This window comes from Triplophysa dalaica, chromosome 8 (assembly GCF_015846415.1).
Source record: "Triplophysa dalaica isolate WHDGS20190420 chromosome 8, ASM1584641v1, whole genome shotgun sequence".
NCBI classification, from domain to species: domain Eukaryota; kingdom Metazoa; phylum Chordata; class Actinopteri; order Cypriniformes; family Nemacheilidae; genus Triplophysa; species Triplophysa dalaica.
In genome coordinates, this window is record NC_079549.1 from 10624386 (window position 1) to 10645415 (window position 21030).

Sequence of the window (21030 nt, forward strand, 5' to 3'; positions counted from 1 at the left end):
ACTGAGCACATGATGGGAAATGATTTGAAGAAAAAAGAAAAATAAAGAGGAACAGAGAGCAGGAGAGAAAATTACTCACTTCTGAAGACATCTGTGTAATGGATGCTGATTATGCTTTTAAATCACTGAGGCCCGTTGCTGGATAATGAGGGTCAATCCAGAGACATGAGACAATCATAAATACATATTGTAAATCTATTAGGAGAAGAAAAAATTAACCCAGAAATGTAAGAATTACCCCCATAAAACATATTCCTCTCTTCCCTCATCTCTCAGTCGCATTAAACAGGTGGTGAATTTATATGCATCACTGCATTGTGATGGATGAATTTGATCCACATGGTCATCTCTTTCTTCTTTGTATCAAAGAGAAACAGCAGGATAACTTTTTGTTTTAACATTTGTTTTGGCACATATGGATTTTCAGATAATCATTTTCTGTCTCTTTAGTCAACCCCTTGGTTTTAATAGATGGGGAATAAATATGCATAAGAGTGTTGCAACCGGAGAGGGTGATGGGTTTGATTGAATTCCATGAATCACACAAAATAGGAAACTTATTTTTGTAAGGAAAAGAAATCGTAGTGTCGCTTTTCAGATTGTGGTGATACAGACTTTATTTAAAATGTTTCGCTCTCTGTATGAGATCATGTATATAGATAAACAAAATTTTAATTTATTACTAAATTTATATATTCTTAAACTGTATCTTGTTGTCATCCATATCTGTGATTTTATGATTTAAGACCCATCAAACAACAAAACAAGATTTTTCAACAAGCATACAGACGACTTATTATGTTTATTCAATGAACTTCATGTGCTTGGCACTGGTATTTACAGTCTTCAAAGCCTGAAACAGTATTTGTTCATTTTTCCCCCACACTGTTTTAATTTCACCATAAACTGGCCATATAATTGTATCGTTGCTTAGCATTTAAATATATTCATCTACAACACTCAAAAGCATATACCTTAGTTACTTTGTCTTTCTATTGGTTTCATCCACACAACAATTTCAAACCTCTGCGTGCATTTACTATTGCTTATATGTTTATGAAGGTAATCCTCTCAGGATACAGTCAAGCCATGTCCATTTTACTTACAGTATATCTGTAGACCCATCTTGTTCAGTTTCCCAACATCATATCATGACCTCTTACATCACATTTTACCACTTATCAACAACAAAAAATGAATCCAGACTGGATGTATTAGCTCACAGTTTTGTGGATGTCTCTCATTCAGAGTCCTGTATGAGGCTGTGTTATTGTGCTCATTATTGCACCAGATAGGAATTCTCAATAGAATCCATCAAGAACATCCTCTAAATTTCATTCAGTTTTGCACGTTGTTGAGGTTAGCCAGTCGGCAAGAGAGACAGTCAAGTTTGCAAGGTCATTGTAGCTTGTATATCCATTGTATTGCATTTACCAGTATGTAAGAAACTTTCACTCAGTTTCTTTGTCAGTAAGGTATTTGTGTAATGAGATGATAAGTCTTTCATATACCAACACCACATTAAAATAGCTGGCGTCACCAGCAGCGCATTTCGTATTTCATTTCGAATAATGAAAAGCTTAGAAAAAGACCTGCAGCAGATGTCTGTGTTTTAATCTGTTTTTGGTTTGTTTTGTTTTTCGACTGTTTCAAACCATGTGCATGGACATCTGAGTGGAGGAGCCATACTGGCGTCCGTCACAGCTGCTGGCCCCCTGTTGGCTGCCGGTGTGGTTGCCGATCATGTGCATACTGTCCATGCTGCTGTTGGACAGGTACTGGCGTTCAGCGAATGCTCCGGCCGTTGAGGAGGAGCACAGCAACCCACCCTGAGGCTTCTCTGGGCTGGATGCCAGGCGCGGCGAGGCTGGGAAGTTGTATCCGTACAGGTTGTAAGGATTGTGAAGGGAAAAAGCGTTGTATGTGCTCTGCTGCACGTGATGATGGCTCCCAGTGAACATGTGGGCGGAGGAAGGGGAGGTGCCTGACGGAGCCGACGACCCGGAGGCGGAGTTTGCCCCTGCTTGCATTACGTACTGCAGTTGCGACGCTGGAAAAGAGGCCAGCTGACTTCCATATGCATCCATCTTACCCCCGCCGCTGCCTCCACTGCTGTTTCCAGCGGCCAGCGAGGCGTGCGCCCCACCCTGCATCCCTGCAGCGATAAGAGAAGAAGTCCTCTGGGGCAAGAAGGAATCTGAGGCCTGGCCCGAGGCTACAGGGCCTCCTGCTGTCTGGAGGCGCCCGTAGGAACCGTCGGCCAGCCCTCCGTAGCCCTGCAGGGCGGCCATGTTGCTTCTGGCGCAAGCTGGGTACTCAGACAAGCCTAAGTTACACAACTGGCTCTCCCTGCAGCCCACATTGAAGGTGTTGGGGGCCAGATGGAAAGTAGGAGGAGAGCAAGAGGGGGAGAGAAGGTGTGTCGCACCAGAAGGAGACGGAGTGCCCGTGCTGGAGGTAGTGGGAGAGGTGCCAGTACTCCCGCCTGAAAAATACAGACAGCGAACATTTAGAAACATTCAAACCCTGACGACACACATCTATGCATGAAGAATAAGTGAATACACACACAAGAAGAGAACAGTGAGAGAGAGAGAGAGAGGTCTAAAAACCCAAACGCTGTCCAACAATCACACTGACAGCGTTTCTCTTATTTCATTCTGCGGACGACGAGCAGTCTCGATGGCTCCTTAGGGCGACCACGGCATCTTTTCAAAAGAGAGGACCGTTCAAGTTTGGCTACATATTAACCCTTAAGTCGAGATATTAGGTCTAAATGACAACAAATGCTAAATTCCAACAGTTGGGTTTTGCTTGATCAGGGACCAACTCTGTTGGTGTTTGTTGGGTCAGTTTGAAAATGACAGCTTTGTTTTCCAGCATTCTAAAACCAATTCAAATATTTCTTAAACTGTGACTTGGTTGGGAAGCGCAAAGCAGTCCTAATAGAGCTCCACTTTTCACATAATCTCATTGTTATAATAGTCTGAATGTTCAGTTTCTTTGTTCTAGTTTCCTTAGTTTTTTATGTCAGCTAACTGGCTGCAGCCATCTTAGGGACACTGCGGCAAATGTGGCTTGAGTTTGAAAGCACGCATGTCTGGTCAACAGAACACTGAGCTGGCCTTTTTCTCTCAGTATAAACCCCAGCCTTTGGGCATATGTTCATAGAAGAAAAACGCAATTGGCAGAGATGCACAGCGAATAAGTCAAACTTTTGGAACTGAGTAATAGCTATAGCATATCAATCACTTATTTAGCTATTAATGAGAAATTGGCCAGCACTCAGTTTGTTGTTTCAAAAATTTGGTCTGGTCTATGGATCGAAATGGGACAGAAACTATGGACTTCTAAATAAGTCTGAACTCTCATGGCTGAGGTTTAGACCAACCCCATATGCCTTCGATAGTACATCAGCTAATACAGAGTTCTGGTCGGCTCGTCGTGTTTCTGTTCTGTTGGCTGAGGTAAAGGAGTCCTCGCAGTGATGTCCCGTTTTCCCCCGTTGTTGGGCTGGCATGAGAGAAGCTTCAAGTGTGCTTTGATATTAAAGGAGCAGTATGTAATAATTTTACTGTATTAAATCAAAACAATAGCCTACCTTTATATTTTCGTAGAAATTTAGGAAACATCCTAAGTTCATATATTGGTTTGTCCACTTACAACGCTATTGCCAGTTTTTCCATGCTGAAATGTGTGGTTTCCTTGCCGGAATGTCTATTTTTGTTTTGGTCCGTGTGACCCCGCCCATTGACGATTTACCCACAAGTGTATTTCGACAGCTCGGTTGCAAGTTTTGGTGCAAGGACGGGACGCAAAGTTGTGTCAGACGTGCAAGAACTTTAATTAACATTTAATCTGTTCGAGGAGTTTGTGATGACAAACAGATGTCCACTCAGACAAAATAACTTGCTCACATTACTCTGACCTTATGATGATGAACCCAGGACGGGAAAAAATAGTTACATCAACATTTGATCATCTTGACCATAATATGATCTATGCATCTGAGCCTGATGAACAAGTGTTCTGTGATCAAATAAGTGTGATGCCCTTTCGACCTGTGACCGATGACAAGTTGCAAACTGTATTATTAATGGAAACTCATTATTTATATATTTTAATTATCTGTAATAATATTCAAAATGTTACAGCTGCCTATATGAACAAGTAGCGATGAGACTCCAATGTCGACAGATTTATTAGTTATAATAGAATGGATTTGGTTTTGATGCACAACTCACTTCCGGTGTAGAAAGGGTGCTAGAAATGGATTCAAAACGGGTGTTTTTTTTAAATTTAAGGGCCTGAGAAACAACATTTGACAAGCATCTATACAAATATTCCTTGACACCAAAACCCAAACTTATAAAGCTTGTCCCACCCATAGTAGAGCTCCCTACAGGCTAGTGAGTCAATGTTATGTCACTATTGTGATCAACCGGAAACCTTTTATGATCGATGAAGCAATATTTAATAACCCAGGCCTTTGTTATTCAAGAAAGCATGTTAAAAGATCAGTGTGCTATGTTGCTTGAACTATGTTGTTTGGATAACATACAATATTTGCAGGGCTGGAACTGGGGGATCATAATTTACTCACTCTCATATTATTCCTAACTTGTATGACTTTCTTTCTTCTGCAGAACACAAAAGAAGATATTTTGAAGTATGTTGGTAACCAAACAACATCGGCCCCCATTGACTTCCATTGTTTGGACACATTTCTCAAAAATACCTTCTTTTGTGTCAAGAGAAAAGAGTCTAGGACATATTTCCAATGACATGCAGGGTGAATAATGACATAATTTGGATATTTGTCACTTGGACCCTTCACTGCATACACACCTTGCTGCTTCTGCATGTTGGTGAAGTCCTCAAACGTCAATGTCCTCACAGGGGGCCTCCAAAACGCATACGTCTCCATGATAGCCTCCAATCCGGTCCTGCACAGAGAAAGACGGCAGAATTGTGAAAAGGGAGAGAAAGCAGGTGAGAATTTCAGATTACGCACTCGAGACAACGGTAGAGGGAGGGAGAGAGGAGGGGGGGAGTCGGAGGAAACCAGAGCCTGTAAAAAGGAGCCAGGTTTTTACTGTGTGAACATAAATCTGGGTGATGTTTCATCTCTGTTCTGTACATGCCTCCCCTTCCTGTGTGATTTACTCCTCTCTACTCGTGCGCCGGGCCTTGCCGTGTGGCTTAAGAGGCAGTATTTCTCCTCCACTCCTTCTTGCTCATTAGTGAGACACGGTAATGATTTAAGCACTGACTTGAGGTGCATACTACGAGATTGAATTTGTCACAAAATTCCTTTCTATAAAGTAATATGTGGCTAACAAGACTGATTGTGATTTACATTAAATTATTGATTTATGTCTTGGTCGAGTGTAATTGATTCCACCGATCATCTAAAGTCAACATTGCAACTTAATTTGCGGTTTGTAAACTGGAACGAGGGGGATATATTGCAAAAATGGAACTGTGGCTACTTTGTGATGGATCAACAGGTTTATTAAACAATAAAGTCTTTATATTTTTGCAGCATTAGTTAAATAAGGATATATGTGTATGTGAGGGCAAGAGCGCTTTCTCGCTACATATATCTTACTCCTGAATAATCTTTTCATCTCAATGTTTCTGCAATGAAAAACTAACGCTAGTCCATAAATCAGGCGGTGTATTGTTTGAAAAATGAAAAAAGATGTCTCAAATATCTGTGGCGATAATACTCTCCAGATGGAAGCGTGCTTTCATGTGCTGAGGGCCTGTCTCAGACTTTCAGTGTATGACCGTTCTGACTCACGGTCTCAGAGAAGGAGCAATAAAGAGCGGAGGAAAGATGGAAATAAAGACAGAAGAGGGTGGAAGGGACTTTGAAAAAAGCGAGAATTAGAAAGATTTTTCTTTACGCCGTCCCTCAATCAGATCGCTTTATCACGGATCAACAGAGTTTTCTTGGCAGCCGGATGAGGGAGTGATTTTAATGTAGCGGGATGTGGGATTATAGAAGGGTTCTCCTGGGGTTGATTTCAATATGAAAGGCTGTCGCTGAGATATGTGTGTATTTGCACACGCAGCACGGACTATAGAGAGAAGGGTAAAATTTCCTGAAAATCTACCTGTTTCTTCCAGAGTCCCGGAAACCTTTGGCAAATGGGTTGCGGTCGATCTTTAGACGGGTGATCTGTTATGGAGAAAAGACCCATAAAAAGACAATTTCAGTATTATTTAGATCTAGACCTTATATGTATAATAACAAAACAAACAAACAAAACTAAATAAAAAATTGATATTTAAATGAACAAGGCACATATCTTTTTCATATTTTCATATTTTTTAACTACTAAAATTGAGTTTTGTCTAGGTTTTACAGTGGTTCACACTGACTGTCATTAATGGACCTGTTGGTTCTGGTAGGCGGTAACTGTGGTAAAGACGGTCTCTGGAAAGCTGAAAGTCTTCACACCCTCCCCGGTGGGAACAGGTTTGGTTGGAGAAAGCTCACTGCTGAAGTCCTTTCGGATCACATGGACACGGGGTTGATATTTGTGCATGGAGTGCAGAATGATCTAGAAATAAACAGAGTCATATTCATCACCTACTCTGGCGCATTTACAAAAAGTGCATTTATGCGCCTCCTGCCGTATGTATTACAGGTCTGTGGTATAATAAGGCTGTGAAAACGAAAGCTGCACGTTCCTGTGCCTGTAGCCACATAGGTCGTATATGAGAACATGTTGTATCACAGTGTGTACACATGTTTATGAGATATGAATCAGGCCGGGGTGAGTATCTCACATCACTGTGTTGGCGTCAAAGCGTGGAGGCTGCAGTTTTCCCTCTGGCCATCGGCCTGTTTCTAATTACTTCCAGTGTCAGTGTGCGTCTCCAGGGTCTGCAGCAACCAAGGAGGTCAAGCAGGAGAAGAGGGGCCTTTCCAAAACAGCTTGATGACAGTAAATTTAATATTCCAGTTCCCCCCATTTCTACTCGACCCAAATGCATGGCCCAGGAGACCCCGGTGATGCCCAAGGCCAGACAACACCAGCTCAACACAGAGGAAGTGTTCAAAGCCACATTGCTGTAACCCCACAGATATTAGATGATTGGGATCAGGAACATGTTCTGAGTTAAAATCTGCCAACAAGAAAATTTGCAGGCAATGTCTGACCGAGGAAGGGCAAGTATGTTAAGTAAAATCAGAATTCAAAAGTCAATACTATTTTTTATATTTCATTTTTATATAAAGAATATATATATTTAATACCGAAATAGAAACATAATTTTTTCACATCTTTTTTTCAACATGAGCAATACCGTAATATATTAACAATGACAAATGTAGCTATTCTTTGTCAGGAGGAGGGACGTAAAGTTGATATATTTTATGAAGCCAAGGTCCCACACAGGGCGTTCCAGGGTTAACTTCAATTCCGGCCCTCGCTCGCCCTCAAGGCGAACAAAAAATAAAGTCTCTTTTTACGAGGTTGTGGCGTATGAAAAGTTCCCTCTCTTCTTCCTGAAAAAACACCAGCCTGCTGCAGTTCTAACACCCATATGTAATTACATTTGTCAGAATACTCGAGCGATAACATCAGTGATTCAAGTGAAAACAGCCGCATATGCAGAGAAGATGGCAGCGCGGCAGCAATCTTGGCCTCGGGCAGCTCACACCAAATCTGCATCTAAAATGCTGACACACAGTATGTCTCCATTATGGCAAGGAATGCAATGCGCATTCATTACCGAAAGCACTGTTCTACTGGTCATACTGTATGTAGATGGACAAATGAAAAAGGACAGTGATACGATCAAAATAATCCAACTGTTCCTCTTCGAGAAAAACCTTTATATCACTTCTATGCCGAAGCCAAATTTTCATCCCCATTTAGAGCAGGTTTTCCACACTTGAAACTATTAGCTTAGTATCATTTAAAAAAATTCTCAACATTAATCTAACAAATGCGGCACATAATGAATAACATTCCTGGAAGGAGCAAGCACCATCTTGAGCCTTTTAAACTATACTGAGGGAATTAAGTACATTTTTCTTGTGGGTCTCATTATTTCGGATAGAGCTGGACGTATCACCCCATTTTTCAAAGCCACTGTCGATGCAACAATACATAACCATGACAACCGTGCAAAACGCGTTGGGGATGTGGGAGTGTTATCTGATGCCTCAAGAATAAAATCATTCTAGTGCACACATTCTCTCTCTTTTTCACCACAGGCACAAGTCAAACTTCAACACTGAATAATACAATGTAAAAAAAAGACGCATCAGAATTTGTCCTTCACTACATGAGGTTAATTGTTTGGACCTAAAAATGATCGAAAAGATCGGGATGACATACTCGAGTACATTACGTATGTTGGGGGAAAAATCATAAATACACTTCCAAACAATACCATGTGCTCATGCTCCATTTGTTTTCCACAGTTGTGCTCAGACACATGGGGAATATCAGTCAAGTACATTAAAAACTTTCTTTTTTCCAGTTCTTCCAGTCCTTCGTAGAATACACTGAGTAATGGTTTTCTTACTTGAGAGAATATACAGATGTCTTGGGGGTAGTCTATTGGGTCATCATCCATCAACTTGTGTGTGTGTTATAAATCCTATGATGTGGAGGTGTCTGGAATAGCAGGTGTACGTGCTGTCTCATGGATATTTTTTGTAGTAGCGTGTTTAGGTGAATGTTTAGGTGAATTGTTTTATATGTACAGATTGCAATGGAGGATTTGAGGATGTTAAAATGTTTTCACTCACATGGCCTTGATCATCCAGCTCATTGTTTGTGAGTTTGAGTTTGTCAAAGCTGACCACCTGTCTCATCCAGGTGTCTCCTGAAGCCAGCGAATCCGGATGGATATAGACCCTGGGAGGCACTGGGGAATCCGCATTACCAGCAACCATCCACTTTGAGCTGTGATACACATATCTGTAAAAATGGACACATTGATTCAACCATCTTTTTTGTAGTCCATAGTCTGTACAAATTAACCCTAATATATTGATATCCTATTCAACCCTGAATTAAGGAAAATATACTTTAAATTACGTTTTTGCACTTTATTAACAAATGTGTATTTTACTGCGCATGAAGTCGTACAGCACAAACTCATTTAAATCACAGAAAGGCCCTAAATGTATAAGATTCACAAGATCTGAAAACAAAGTACAAATTTTGATCCTATTAACTATTAACTGCAGACTTGGCATGGCCTACCAGAGTCACACTCTTAATGGAGAAAATCTAAAGGAACACAAACTATTTCAAAGACTAAATAAACAAACCACATTAAATATTGAAAAGACTAGACTGCCTACAATAACAACGCTGTCTGTCTCCATTAGTTCACTCCTAATTCAATCGCATGTACGAGATGTCACTAAGTTAGAAGCTGAAAGCACAACAAATGGAAAGCATTATACTGCCACTAATGCTGATTTGATAACTGAGTATTTGGGTACTTCTAAAATGTTTGCAGGGCATTCCCCCAGCTGCCTGCCCGAGGCACAGCTGGATGCCTTTAGTTCTGGCCATACGCTCAGTTTTGAGAGAGCTTAGCTGCACCACTTCTGCCAAAGTCATCATTCATCAAACATGGACTAAACTTATATTTGACTGCTTTTGTTTGGCAGCATTAAACATCATCCATGTCTGTTTTATTCTCTCCCAGAGCAAACCACGGCAGCCCACATGCATACACGCACACACATAGGCATTCATTTCTTTGATCTAATGTTGAATAGATAAGTCATTTAACAAGATATCTGTACAAAAGCTTGTGCTGTAACACGCACAAACCCTATCACTTGCTCGCATTTACTTTCCTTTGCCCGCAAACACATGCACATCGAGTGCCAGGCGTTTTTGTAATTTCCTGTTTTGAGCGCTGTTTAGAGTTATGCTCTGTGTAGCAGGGAAAGTGTTAAAGAAGAGGGAAACCCAAGCCCAAAAAGGACTGGAAATTTGATTAGCCCTCTTTCATCTTTCATAAATCTGCCATCTGGTACTAGCACGATCAATAAAGATCCAACTTTACATGACACCTTTTCAGACAGATGGTTGAGCGACTCCCCCTTAGAGTCTATCGATATTTATACATCAGCACACTGTACACATGCAAGAGTATTTACATGCATTTATACAAAGCAGAAATGCAAAGCGACATAAAGTCTAGCTGTAATAAGTGGAAAAGCAGTTGTCAGCTTTATTTTAAGAATAATCATTAAAAAATGTCCTGTCATGATGTAACCATAGCATAAGGTTTGCAAGTTGTTTGAGTCTATTTAAAATAAATGCACACAAATAAGGTATGCTACCAAAAATTAAATGATTTGACAGTGCAGGTGTTTCGGTATTTTTATTAGTCTCACATACACACTATAACACAGCAGTAAATTGACCAAATCATACTGGGTAAGTTAATGACAGAGTAAGTATCAGTTACTCTACCCTTCCGTGTGCAATCTGTATGTACATGAAGTGTTTGCTCCATGTGTGTCTATGTAATAATGTATGTGCGTATGGAATGGGAGACAGCTCAAGCATGTATGAAGTGGACAGCTGGACAAAGAAAAGAGAATGAGGAGACATACAGTACATGCAGACGGGATATTTGTGAAAACATTAATAAGAGAGATAGAAAGAAAGAAAGAAAGAAAGAAGGAAGGAAGGAAAGGAAGAAAGAAAGAAAGAAAGAAAGAAAGAAAGAAAGAAAGAAGAAAGAGAGAGAGAGAGAGAGAGAGAGAGAGATAGATAGAGAGAGAGAGAGAGAGAGAGAGAGAGAGAGAGAGAGAGAGAGAGAGAGAACGAGAGAGAGAGAGATAGAGAGAGAGAGAGAGAGAGAGAGAGAGAGAGAGAGAGAGAGAGAGAGAGAGAGAGAGAGAGAGAGAGAGAGAGGGAGAGAGAGAGACTGCAACAGATATTTAAAATTCTGGGCTGCTTTGCATTTTCCTATTTCTTCTTTTAAGTATAACCCAAACTAAATGGTCACATTAAAGAGTAAAGTAAAGTAACATGTAAAGAAAGTTTTAACAAGTCTAGTATAAACTCTACGTCCATTGAAAAGGGCAGTGCGCCTAAGTAAAGTGAGTAAATTCCAATAAAGGCTACGTTTCCAGACCCGAGCCCGCGAGACATATGAGGCATTCCAGTGACAGCTCTCTGCTCCGTTTGCAAAGCCTTGTGGTAAATTCCCCAGCCAGGAAGAAAATCCTATTTAATTTTACAAGATCTTTTGGCTTCTAAAATCCTCTATGATATTTGGGGACACTAAATGGCTCTCTTCAAGACCAGTCATTGGATGACTGTGGTTTTATTTCAGTAAATGCATACATTAATCTAAATATCATTGAACTTGACGATTGTTGTGTTGTCAATTTTCACAATGTAATGAATGTGCAACAAAACCAGCAGGGTGTTTTTAAAAATAGAAAACATTATAAAGTTGATTTCTATTTATCCTATTACTGAAAAATATACAAGAAAAGGTTGGTAATCGCAGTGTTATTTGTAACAGGCAGAAAGTGTTGAATAACAAATTATTTTATGTTAATGTAATGCACTGTTGTATGACTAATGACCAAAATATCCCTCTCGCTTTACCCCTAATCCACTGAAACAGGGTTCAGATGTCAAACCTTTTCAGTTCTTATCCCAACAAGCAGTGTGTGAGACTAAAGCAAAAACGCTATTCAAATAGTTATACAAACAAAATCTGATGCTTTTGAATGATGAAGACCTGTAACATGTTAATCATTAACATTTTAACATTTACTAAAACATATTTAATATCAAAATTTGTTTAGCACGAAAAAGGTCAATTCAGAAATTAGAAATAAATTAACAGCAGCAACAAACTTTTAAAGACACAAAGCAAAAGTAAATATTGAGATGTCAAGTGCACTTTTGCAAACTGTACATGCAGGGTTTAGTTGCATTATGCTTGTAATGCTTGTCTGTAAGCATGTGTGGTGGAAAGTTGTCATGGTGAGAGCACAATCACAGGGACACACAACACCACCTTAAATGCTGATATGGCAACTCTGTCAGGGCCGACATCAGTATCTCTTATACATGTTGATCTCCTGTCCCATTTCAGGAGGGGGCAGTTTTCTTGTTTATGGCTAAATGTGCTACAGTGTCTTGAGCTATGCTTACCTGTATCTTTTGTTGTCCACAGGTACAATGTCCATGGCAATGTAATACTGCTGATGCGGGTCCAGTCCTATGATTTTAACTCTCATAGCAGGAAACATTCTCCTGAAATGGAACAGGTGTAATTATTATTAATACATAAATTGCAATTACAATTAAACAGTGACAGTAGAAATCCAGTCAAATAATATTGTCAAAATGGTAATAGAGAGTTAAATGAAAATGCAGAAGCGATTAACCAGACTAACCAATATGGGTTTTAATCAGTACATCATTCAAACTCTGACAGATAAATGGATCAGACACAAACTAAATGAATACAATAAAAATATTTAACATATTAGACTGCTGTGTAAGACATTTTGGCCTAATTGCTTATTTTAAACTTCAAAAGCCACTTATTTGTGTTATTTCGGTCCTCATTTAAACATCATAAATCGTTCTGTTAATGAGAGAAAAAAACTCTTTCTACATCATATCAATATTATTAGCAGGGACACAAAACACACAACTATTGATGGAGTCTAAAACGAGAGAAAGAAATTATAGCCTACTTGTGACTTAAATTAACACAAACGACTAGCCGAAAACGTTGTTTAAAGTTTATGCCCCAATTATGTTCTTGGATAAAAGATACAAAATATTTTCTTCAACCCGATTTCAACCCGCAGAATTTATAGCACAAGTCTGAAAATCAGAAGAAAGGGTCTATTGATGCAAGTACGAGAATGTTAATTCACAGCAATATAGCAATTTTGTCTTAATAAAGCTTCAAGACACTGGAAATTATAAAAACAAATTTCCCGAAAATGTTTGCTTAAATGTAAATGTAGCCTATATCTTCTCTAATACATTTTTTTTTTGTTTAAAAAAAACGCCATTACAAATCAATGCTAAATGCAAATTATTATTTCTGTATTAAATAGAACACTCATTGCAATGCAGGGAAAAAGCTTAATTTTCCGTTAATACGGGAAACAATTAAAAGGATTTGTTTAACAACTATTTAAAAAAATGTAAGTGTTTAAAACGAATAGACGGACTTCGGGGTTTAATTTGTTATATTAACCGAGTTATATGCTCGTTTTGGGCAGTAATTTGCGCCCATAAGAGCAAAGGAACGAAAACTTATTTCAAACAAATTAATTAGAAACAGTTGGTGTTGTGTTGATACGCGTGACGTTATAAGAGTGGGTAAGATGAATAGCCCCACCGTAGCTCATCATGCAGGCTGTGGTTTGCGATTAGGTACCCCCGCCCCCATATGTAACACATTAGCGCCCCCAAAAACAGTGTTTTCATGTTAGTCCCAGTGCGCAACAACGTCGTCCTGAGAAACAAAGGTTCATACTTTATACTTTATGCGTGTCCCAGAAAAAGAGAAAGTGTGATGTGCGTACGCATGTATGGGTATTTTTTAGGTATACAATCAGAAAAACACATTTCTAAATAATAATAACAGTAGGCTAATTATAATACCTCAAAATAAAAATATTATTATAGGGTATTATAATAAAGCTACCTGATACTTTTGTAGGCCATATGTTATTTAATGTAATCAGATTGGTTTTCAAATTACATGCGTACAATTTTAATTTAGTTTTAAACTATAGTTGAGTTTAACATTTTTATACTTTATTTAAAAAAAACTATGAGAAGTCGCTAATTAATTGGGGATAGTTGTACACAATTTTTACATTTCCATCATGTGACCATTTCTTTTCCGCAATATGCCAGTAAAGCAAAGAAAAAATATGTTTAAGCGCATTAAATGTTGTTACAACATGTTTTACACGCCGCTTCTCGTTCTCGTAGAATTGCTTTGTTTTACATTTCAGAAGGGCTCACCTTCCTGCCTTTGTGATGATCATTTCTGTGCCAATGTCATGGAAGCGTTTCCACAGATCAGCGCACTGCAGCTCCACCTGGATCTCCTCCATAGAGACTGAGGGTGAAGGATCGCAGGCAGGGGTCAGGTCCGGCGGGGAGCCGAACGAGCAGGACGTCCTCTCTGCCAGACCCTCGCCGTCAGAACCAGGGCTGGCCTCCGAATCTACAAAGAGTATATAAAATCATTATAAACGCCAACAGCAGAGACGAGGCCTCGAGAGGCATGTTGACAATATTGAGCGCTAGCACCAAATCACCTGCAGCAGTAAAGGAGACCGACTAGGATTTGTTTAAACAATCATGGATGGGGCCTTAAATGTTTAAGGAAAAATAAAGCAAAATAAATAAAGTTTCCGAATCCGTCAACCAACTCACTAACATGACTTCCAGCAATACCTATGCATAGAACGGATGGACACCAAAAATAAAAAAGTCCTAGAACGATTAGAAAGTAGATCGTGAAGAATTTATGTGAAAGAACGGGCTGATATTAAGAGCATAAACATTCTTCACACTTTCGTTTTTGCTGATTTCGTAAAATAAGTTAACCATTGTTAGGGAGAAATTACAAAGAACTTATCATATCAGTTAGTTATACTCAAAAAGTATTCATTGAATAAAACTAAAAAATTATTACATTTTCAAAACACATCCAAAACCCAGTTTATCTTAAACGAGCTAATATGTATGCGCCTTTGGAACAGCAAACAAATAAAAAGCGCAAAAAGCAACTTAAAACCAGCGATATTTTGTATCACCCTGCAATAAGGTAAACAAGATGCTTTAATATTATTACTATGCAGCACATTGACAAACTTTAAAAGACTAAATGTAAGTACGATAGTTAAAAATAAAAGTTGTAATATTTTATTTTTGTTTTATCTACACATTATTCTTCAGGTCACCATAAAACTTACAAAGGCCATTTCGTAGGGTTGTTATGGCTGTACACGTCATGCAAATGTGTAACCATGAAGCTGCAGAAAGACAGGGCCAGAAGCCTGGGCCAAACCACCAGCACGATGTGCACAGCACACCAGAACCCTCTGAGGACAGTGGAGAAAAGCTATGAAGCCCTAAAGCCTTAGCATGACAGAGCCAGACTTTCAGCATCTTCTTGAGATATTCTATCAGCATAATTAAAGCAACTAACCCTATCACACGTTCTCTCAGCCATGCATCTCAGAAAGATGGCTGTCGACTCCATTTAAACTTGTCAGTGTGTTGTCGTTTAAGAGCTGTTGTCATTAAGTCTGTCTATCTTTGTGCCCTGTGCCAAAGTTACATGGAGCATAAGGAAAAGTATAGCTTTCGCTATAACGCAAACGGAGAAAGCGGCTGATATTTCCCTCAAATTGGACAGCAACACACAACAAATGATTACTCTGGGAATAATAAAAACAATCTTGGGATCTTCAAACAAGTTTTAGTTTACTTAGTCCAGAATTCTTAAACACATGAATTAGTCTTGCCATCTATGTGGTTATAAAGGACAAAAAATCTGCTTTATTTAAAGGAATTTATTGATATATTTTGATTGTAGTATTCAAATTGGGCCTGATGCTAAAACAACGTGGAATATTGCAAAATATCATCTTCACATAAAAAAATTCTGTAACTCTCATGTACAGAGTTTGATTTGGTTGAGAATTACCTAATTATTTCTTTGGGTACAGACGACCCACTAAGCATGAAATTGCAGTGTAACCCAATCCACCAGGAACAAAACCACCTGTTTCCTGCTGGACTTCATTCAGTCTCATGTAAAGGGAGGTAATACAAATAAAGATTAAGAATCCATTTAAATATACACATCTGTCGTCTTTCGTTTTAACTTCGTCTCTTTGTGAATTGTGCAAGCTAAATAAAAAACAACATAAGGGAGCTTTACGGAAATATACAAAATTATTTATTGAAGAATTTCATATTTATCATATCCATAATTATTTTTTAAATAGTTAGTCCGTGGACTGAGAAGTCAAACGGCATCATGAATCAAGGTTTGTTTAAGTTTTAATGCATCATTTATGAAAGTAAATGTCACTCGACATTTATTTTAGGCTAAGAAAAGCACCCCTTTTCTCAGCAAACTCGTTATATTTAATTGTACGTGCTGTCAATAATTCTAAAATATATTGTGTGATATTTGGAAAAAGTGGAACTAATCAGCAAGCAAACGACTGATCACAATAATGTCTTAAAAGATAATGAACGCAAATATAAAATTAATAAAAGAGCATTGAAAGGGATTAGTCAGATGGAAATCTGTAACAAAATCCAAGCCACATCGATCAAGTTAATTAATTCTAACTTCTAAAATTATAGCCGTTCATAAATGAAAACACTAATAACATTAAAATAAATAAGGGGTCAGCTGTCAGTCCGCAATCTATGCTCGTGCTTGAAGTCATCAGTCTCCTGAAAGCGCTTGAGGTTGTGAATTTGAAGGTTTGAACATTATCCGAAATTGTTTATGTAATTTTTAGCAAACGCATTGCTCAAGGAATTGCAGAGAAATGGAGACTCAAATATAGAAATAGTCGATCGTGTCTGTTTGTAATTATATTAAAAAGTCACTTATCCTGTATGCGAAAAGAGAACATAAAATACCGCCACTAGCTAACCTGACATTGCCACTTATTTTATCTTAAATAATTTATGATTGTGCTTAATTTATAATTCCCATGGTTGCACCGTTGTACCAACCCGGTGGTGTCGCAATAAATATTCTATTCTTCTTTAAGGACATTTTGTTATTCTTAAAAAATAACAAAAATAAAATAAAACATTCTTACTTTTACTTAAAGGTTCATATCTTTTTTTTATAGAATGTAACAAACACATAAATATTTGCGCAACGTTTACCAATGCGTTTTAAGTGTAAAACATAACTTTGACATGTCACCTTATGTGTTTGTGGTTTCGTCAGTTTGTTTTATAACAGAACATAATGAAAGAATGTGCGTAATACAGGCCTACTGTGACATTTTGTCCCGGAACACATAATCGCATAATACTCTAATTGAAAAAACATCATAGAGCACATCGTAACGTTGCTTTTCGTTCTAAACTCGGTAGGCCTATTTTAAAACCCTAGAAGTTACAAATGAAAGGTTAGGCCTACAGGTGGGAAGTGTGAATTAAGTATAAGTAGATTTATTTAAAAAGTATGAAAAGGCGTTAGACTACTCACCTGCAGTTTTTGATGCTCCTCCTGAAAATACGCTATTATATATTTGACACTGGCTTAATTTACCTTCATCTGTCATGCATACTATTTTGTTTTTCTAGGTTGTAGTCATATTTTTACACCGGCGTCTAAAGCATATACAAAATGTATAAAAATGGTCAGTCAGCGGCCTGTTGTGCGCAATTTAATGGTCTGACTAATGGCAAATGGTTCTTAAGCGAGACTAATGAAGTGATGACTAACGTTGCAACAGTTGAACTACAGCGATGAAATCGAGAAACACACACACGCGCACACACACAATTGTGTCCATAAGTGCCTGTTATAGTGAACTCACAAGAGCAATTACAATATGAGACGATATGGAGACATCTACAGTAAATAATATTAAAGTGTATTGTGATGCTTCCAATAAATTTTTAATGTAAAGTCTGTTTGTCCAATTAACCATTAACAAAATTGCAGGCCTCTCGTGGATTAAAGCACGAAACAATGTCAACAACTAGCTTTTTATAGTCACCAATTGTTCATACTTAACTCTGCATTTTTACAGGTGGGACATTGTAGATATTTTTCATATATCAGCATTATAAATAATTATGGTTTTAGGTTAAAAAAAACAGGGCTTTGAAATAGTGTGAATTTAGAGCATCATAATATCTCTGTTTTAAGCAAAATAATTTAAATAGAAAAAAACAATAGTCTGTAAATAATGGTTAAAAACTTCAAAGAATTAAAAGTGATGTTCGGATCAACATTTGCAGGCCTGTGCTAAGGCTACACGGTGGAATCACATACGAATCATATTCCAGAACAACACGTTAGTTTGTAAAGGGTGTCAAAATTGCAGTTACACGAGACATTAAAGGGGTGCATGGCTATGTGTCATCACGCACTAACCCGGATCGATATCCAGACAATTGGCAGGGTCCTCGCTGTCTCCCAATTGTTCGTTGCTCGCGAGGCTCTCCATAGACAGCTCCAGTTCCTTTTCTTCCCAACCCCGGAGCTTCCGCTTCTTGTTCGTCCCGATCAGCGCTTCTACCGAAAAGGCGTGAGCTCGTGAACTCAGCGCGGCGGCCGATCGCCTCCTGTCACTCATCTCTCCCACTGCAAATCCAACGTAGGACAAATAAAACTCTCCTTCCGGCAAGCGCAGGATCACCACACGCGCAAAATGTTTCTAAAGGGTTGATTTTGCTGTCCGGGGACGACGGTAATCCAAATTTAAAGCTACTGTTTGCCTTTTAAAGGCTCGAAAATATAAGCACCCATTCCAAGCAAAGACTCTTTGGCTCAATACCTTGACCGTGAGGAAGATTTACTTATAGCCTATATATATATATGTCGATGTTTTGCGGCTCCGTCCAGCTTCTCTGCCTCTCTTTTTCTGTCCTAGAGTCTCTCTGATTGATATTCACTTCTGGAAAACTTTTTTCGAAGCGTTAAGGGCAACCCTCTGTCTGCTTGTCAAATGCAAGCCGTCCAATGGAAAGCATAGCAAGAGAAAGATCCAAAATATGTCGTCCAATGGATGAGGAGGGAAATGAGCGTGGTGTAGAAACTCTGAGTTGGACTTTTGAGATGGCCATCTTACATAAACTTTATTCTATTTGATAAACAGATTAAGAATAGCTACTTAAAGTTATTTTTGTTCAGGATAAACTCGGATAGATGGCTAATCAATTAGAATATACTATTTATTTGTATTTCATTTGTCCAGGTCATTGTAAAATGTCTGTTTGATCCATTTAAAATGGTCAACTTTTCTGTGATTTTTTAATAACCTTTTAATTTTTACCAAACTAAATTACATATTTGAATGTATTTGTCATCTAATATTTTAAATACGTTATACATTTATATTGAAGCTAATCGTCACCTTGTAATTAGGTTCTTTATGACATTTTTGTCAAAACTGAGTTAAGCCCATTCTTATTTTGTGACAATTTATTTACGTTGGTGGCTTTCCTTTGAGTTGTGTACATTTTGGAACTTTTTCAGAATACATATCTACATATGTATTAAGTCAAATGGAATGCAAAACTGACGTATTTTTAAGTGTTTATATTTGCCCTTAAAAAGTCTACATGAGCCTTGTTGTTTTACCTTTTGCATATCCCCTGATTCTTTATAAATCATTCCGCAAAACTAATCTCGTTAATCTTAACACAGATCCCCTTCCCATAAAAAGCGTGTTATCTCAAAGTGTCTATGTTTTGCTGTTCAGTAAAATCAACACTACAACAATAAAGACATCATACATTATAGTGACGGCAATTCTGCTTCTGTGCATTATGTTCAAAACGTTTAGCGGGATGCGGTCGTAATTAAGTTTTATATGAAAGTGTTAACGTAACATATAGGCCTATTTCCACATGGTTGTTGGTTCCGATTGGAAATATATAGAATGATCTTTTATCTTCGAGGTGTAATAAGCTATAACAAAAACAATCAATGAATCACTGTAAACTATTGAAATTAGTATGATAGAAAAATATGCCTCTTATACGAATGTATTGCTATAAAATAATATAGTTTGATTAAACCAAACTTAATACATCTATATCCATTAACATGGTTGAGTGTATTAAAGCGAAAATTAATAGGCTAATAAAATAAATAATATTAAAACGTTATTGCCCTCAAACCACTGCCACGTTTTGAATTGAGAAAATTGATGACTGACAAACGGTGCATAAATCATTAAATATTTTAAACAGAATTAAATGAGTAAAATAGGGTTAAAGGACAGCTTACCATATGAAGAATTTCAATGTTTTTTTTCTACAAGAGAATGCTGAAACACTTTGGCTACAGGTTTTATCACACCAATCGTATACCCACTTCAGTCCATATTAAAATATTTAACCTCTTTGGCTGTATTTAGCCTATTTTAACTGTAAAGGTTCGGTTAGCTGTCTACTATATACACATAAATTCTATTGATATTTGAACAACCGAAGCCTGCTTTGTTACATTAGGCTAGATATAAAAAAGCTGAAGCTAAAAGCTTTATAATAACGGCGAACGAATCGGTTAGCCACATGAAGTTGAAAAACCGATACATTTATTTAATTTATCCCCACAAAAAAACGAGCACATTATCACATTGCACCTCTTTAATTACATACTTTTTAATTGATTGCTTTCTTTTCAATTAATAGGTTTATCAATATTAATTATGAACATATTAAAAGCTGTTGTTTCCGTAAATAATTCTAAAATGATGTGTTAATACTGATGTATAAAATGGATATTTCCACACTCAAGCAATATATGAACTGATTCCACAGATTTAATCATGAGGTATGATCTAATAGATTTATATGCATGTTGTGTTGTTTAAGATACCAGTAACAGTAAGAATAAAACAATACTATTTCTATATTATTTCGATAAACTGAATAACTTTCCAGACGAAATAGCCGCCAACTATAAGAGTAATTGCTCTCTTGGATCGACCTGTAAAACAGCATGTTCATAAACCGCGGACATCTTTATTAAAACGTCGGCTATTTTAATTTAATATCTTGGCTTTGTTCTTTAAATAAGTCTTCCTTTTAAGAAATGTTTAATGGTCATAAAGTTTACAGGGGAATCTCAAGGTTCAATTGTTTCACATTTAAATCCACTATATAGGCTATCTTTGACTGTTAACGCTCAGTTGGAGAAAAAAGGCTGACCCCTGCCCTCACCAAAATAAAGACAACTGCACATCACACGGGCCGTTACAACCAACTTAACTGACACTCATGTGCGCGATTTGTTCTTGCT

General features: G+C 37.8%; 1 protein-coding gene across 1 annotated transcript; it reads right to left on the minus strand.

Annotated features, from left to right (window-relative positions):
* Positions 1 to 664: 664 nt before the first annotated feature.
* On the minus strand, positions 665 to 18626 carry tbx15 (T-box transcription factor 15). The gene is made up of 8 exons (XM_056755184.1): positions 18154 to 18626; positions 14022 to 14226; positions 12177 to 12278; positions 8777 to 8948; positions 6405 to 6572; positions 6123 to 6187; positions 4849 to 4946; positions 665 to 2485 (listed from the first exon to the last, which is right to left on the minus strand). Exons 1-8 carry the CDS (start codon positions 18353 to 18355, stop codon positions 1650 to 1652), a joined length of 1848 nt encoding a protein of 615 aa, XP_056611162.1. The 5' UTR covers positions 18356 to 18626; the 3' UTR covers positions 665 to 1649.
* Positions 18627 to 21030: the final 2404 nt, after the last annotated feature.

What these genes read in the sequence shown, in the direction of transcription:
- tbx15 (XM_056755184.1), bottom strand. Translation starts at nt 18,355, where the DNA reads ATGAGTGACAGGAGGCGATCGGCCGCCGCGCTGAGTTCACGAGCTCAC. An exon ending in ATCATCACAAAGGCAGGAAG is followed by an intron (nt 12,279 to 14,021) that starts GTGAGCCCTTCT and finishes GTTCCATTTCAG; the next exon opens with GAGAATGTTTCCTGCTATGA. An exon ending in CCGCCTACCAGAACCAACAG is followed by an intron (nt 6,188 to 6,404) that starts GTCCATTAATGA and finishes TCTCCATAACAG; the next exon opens with ATCACCCGTCTAAAGATCGA.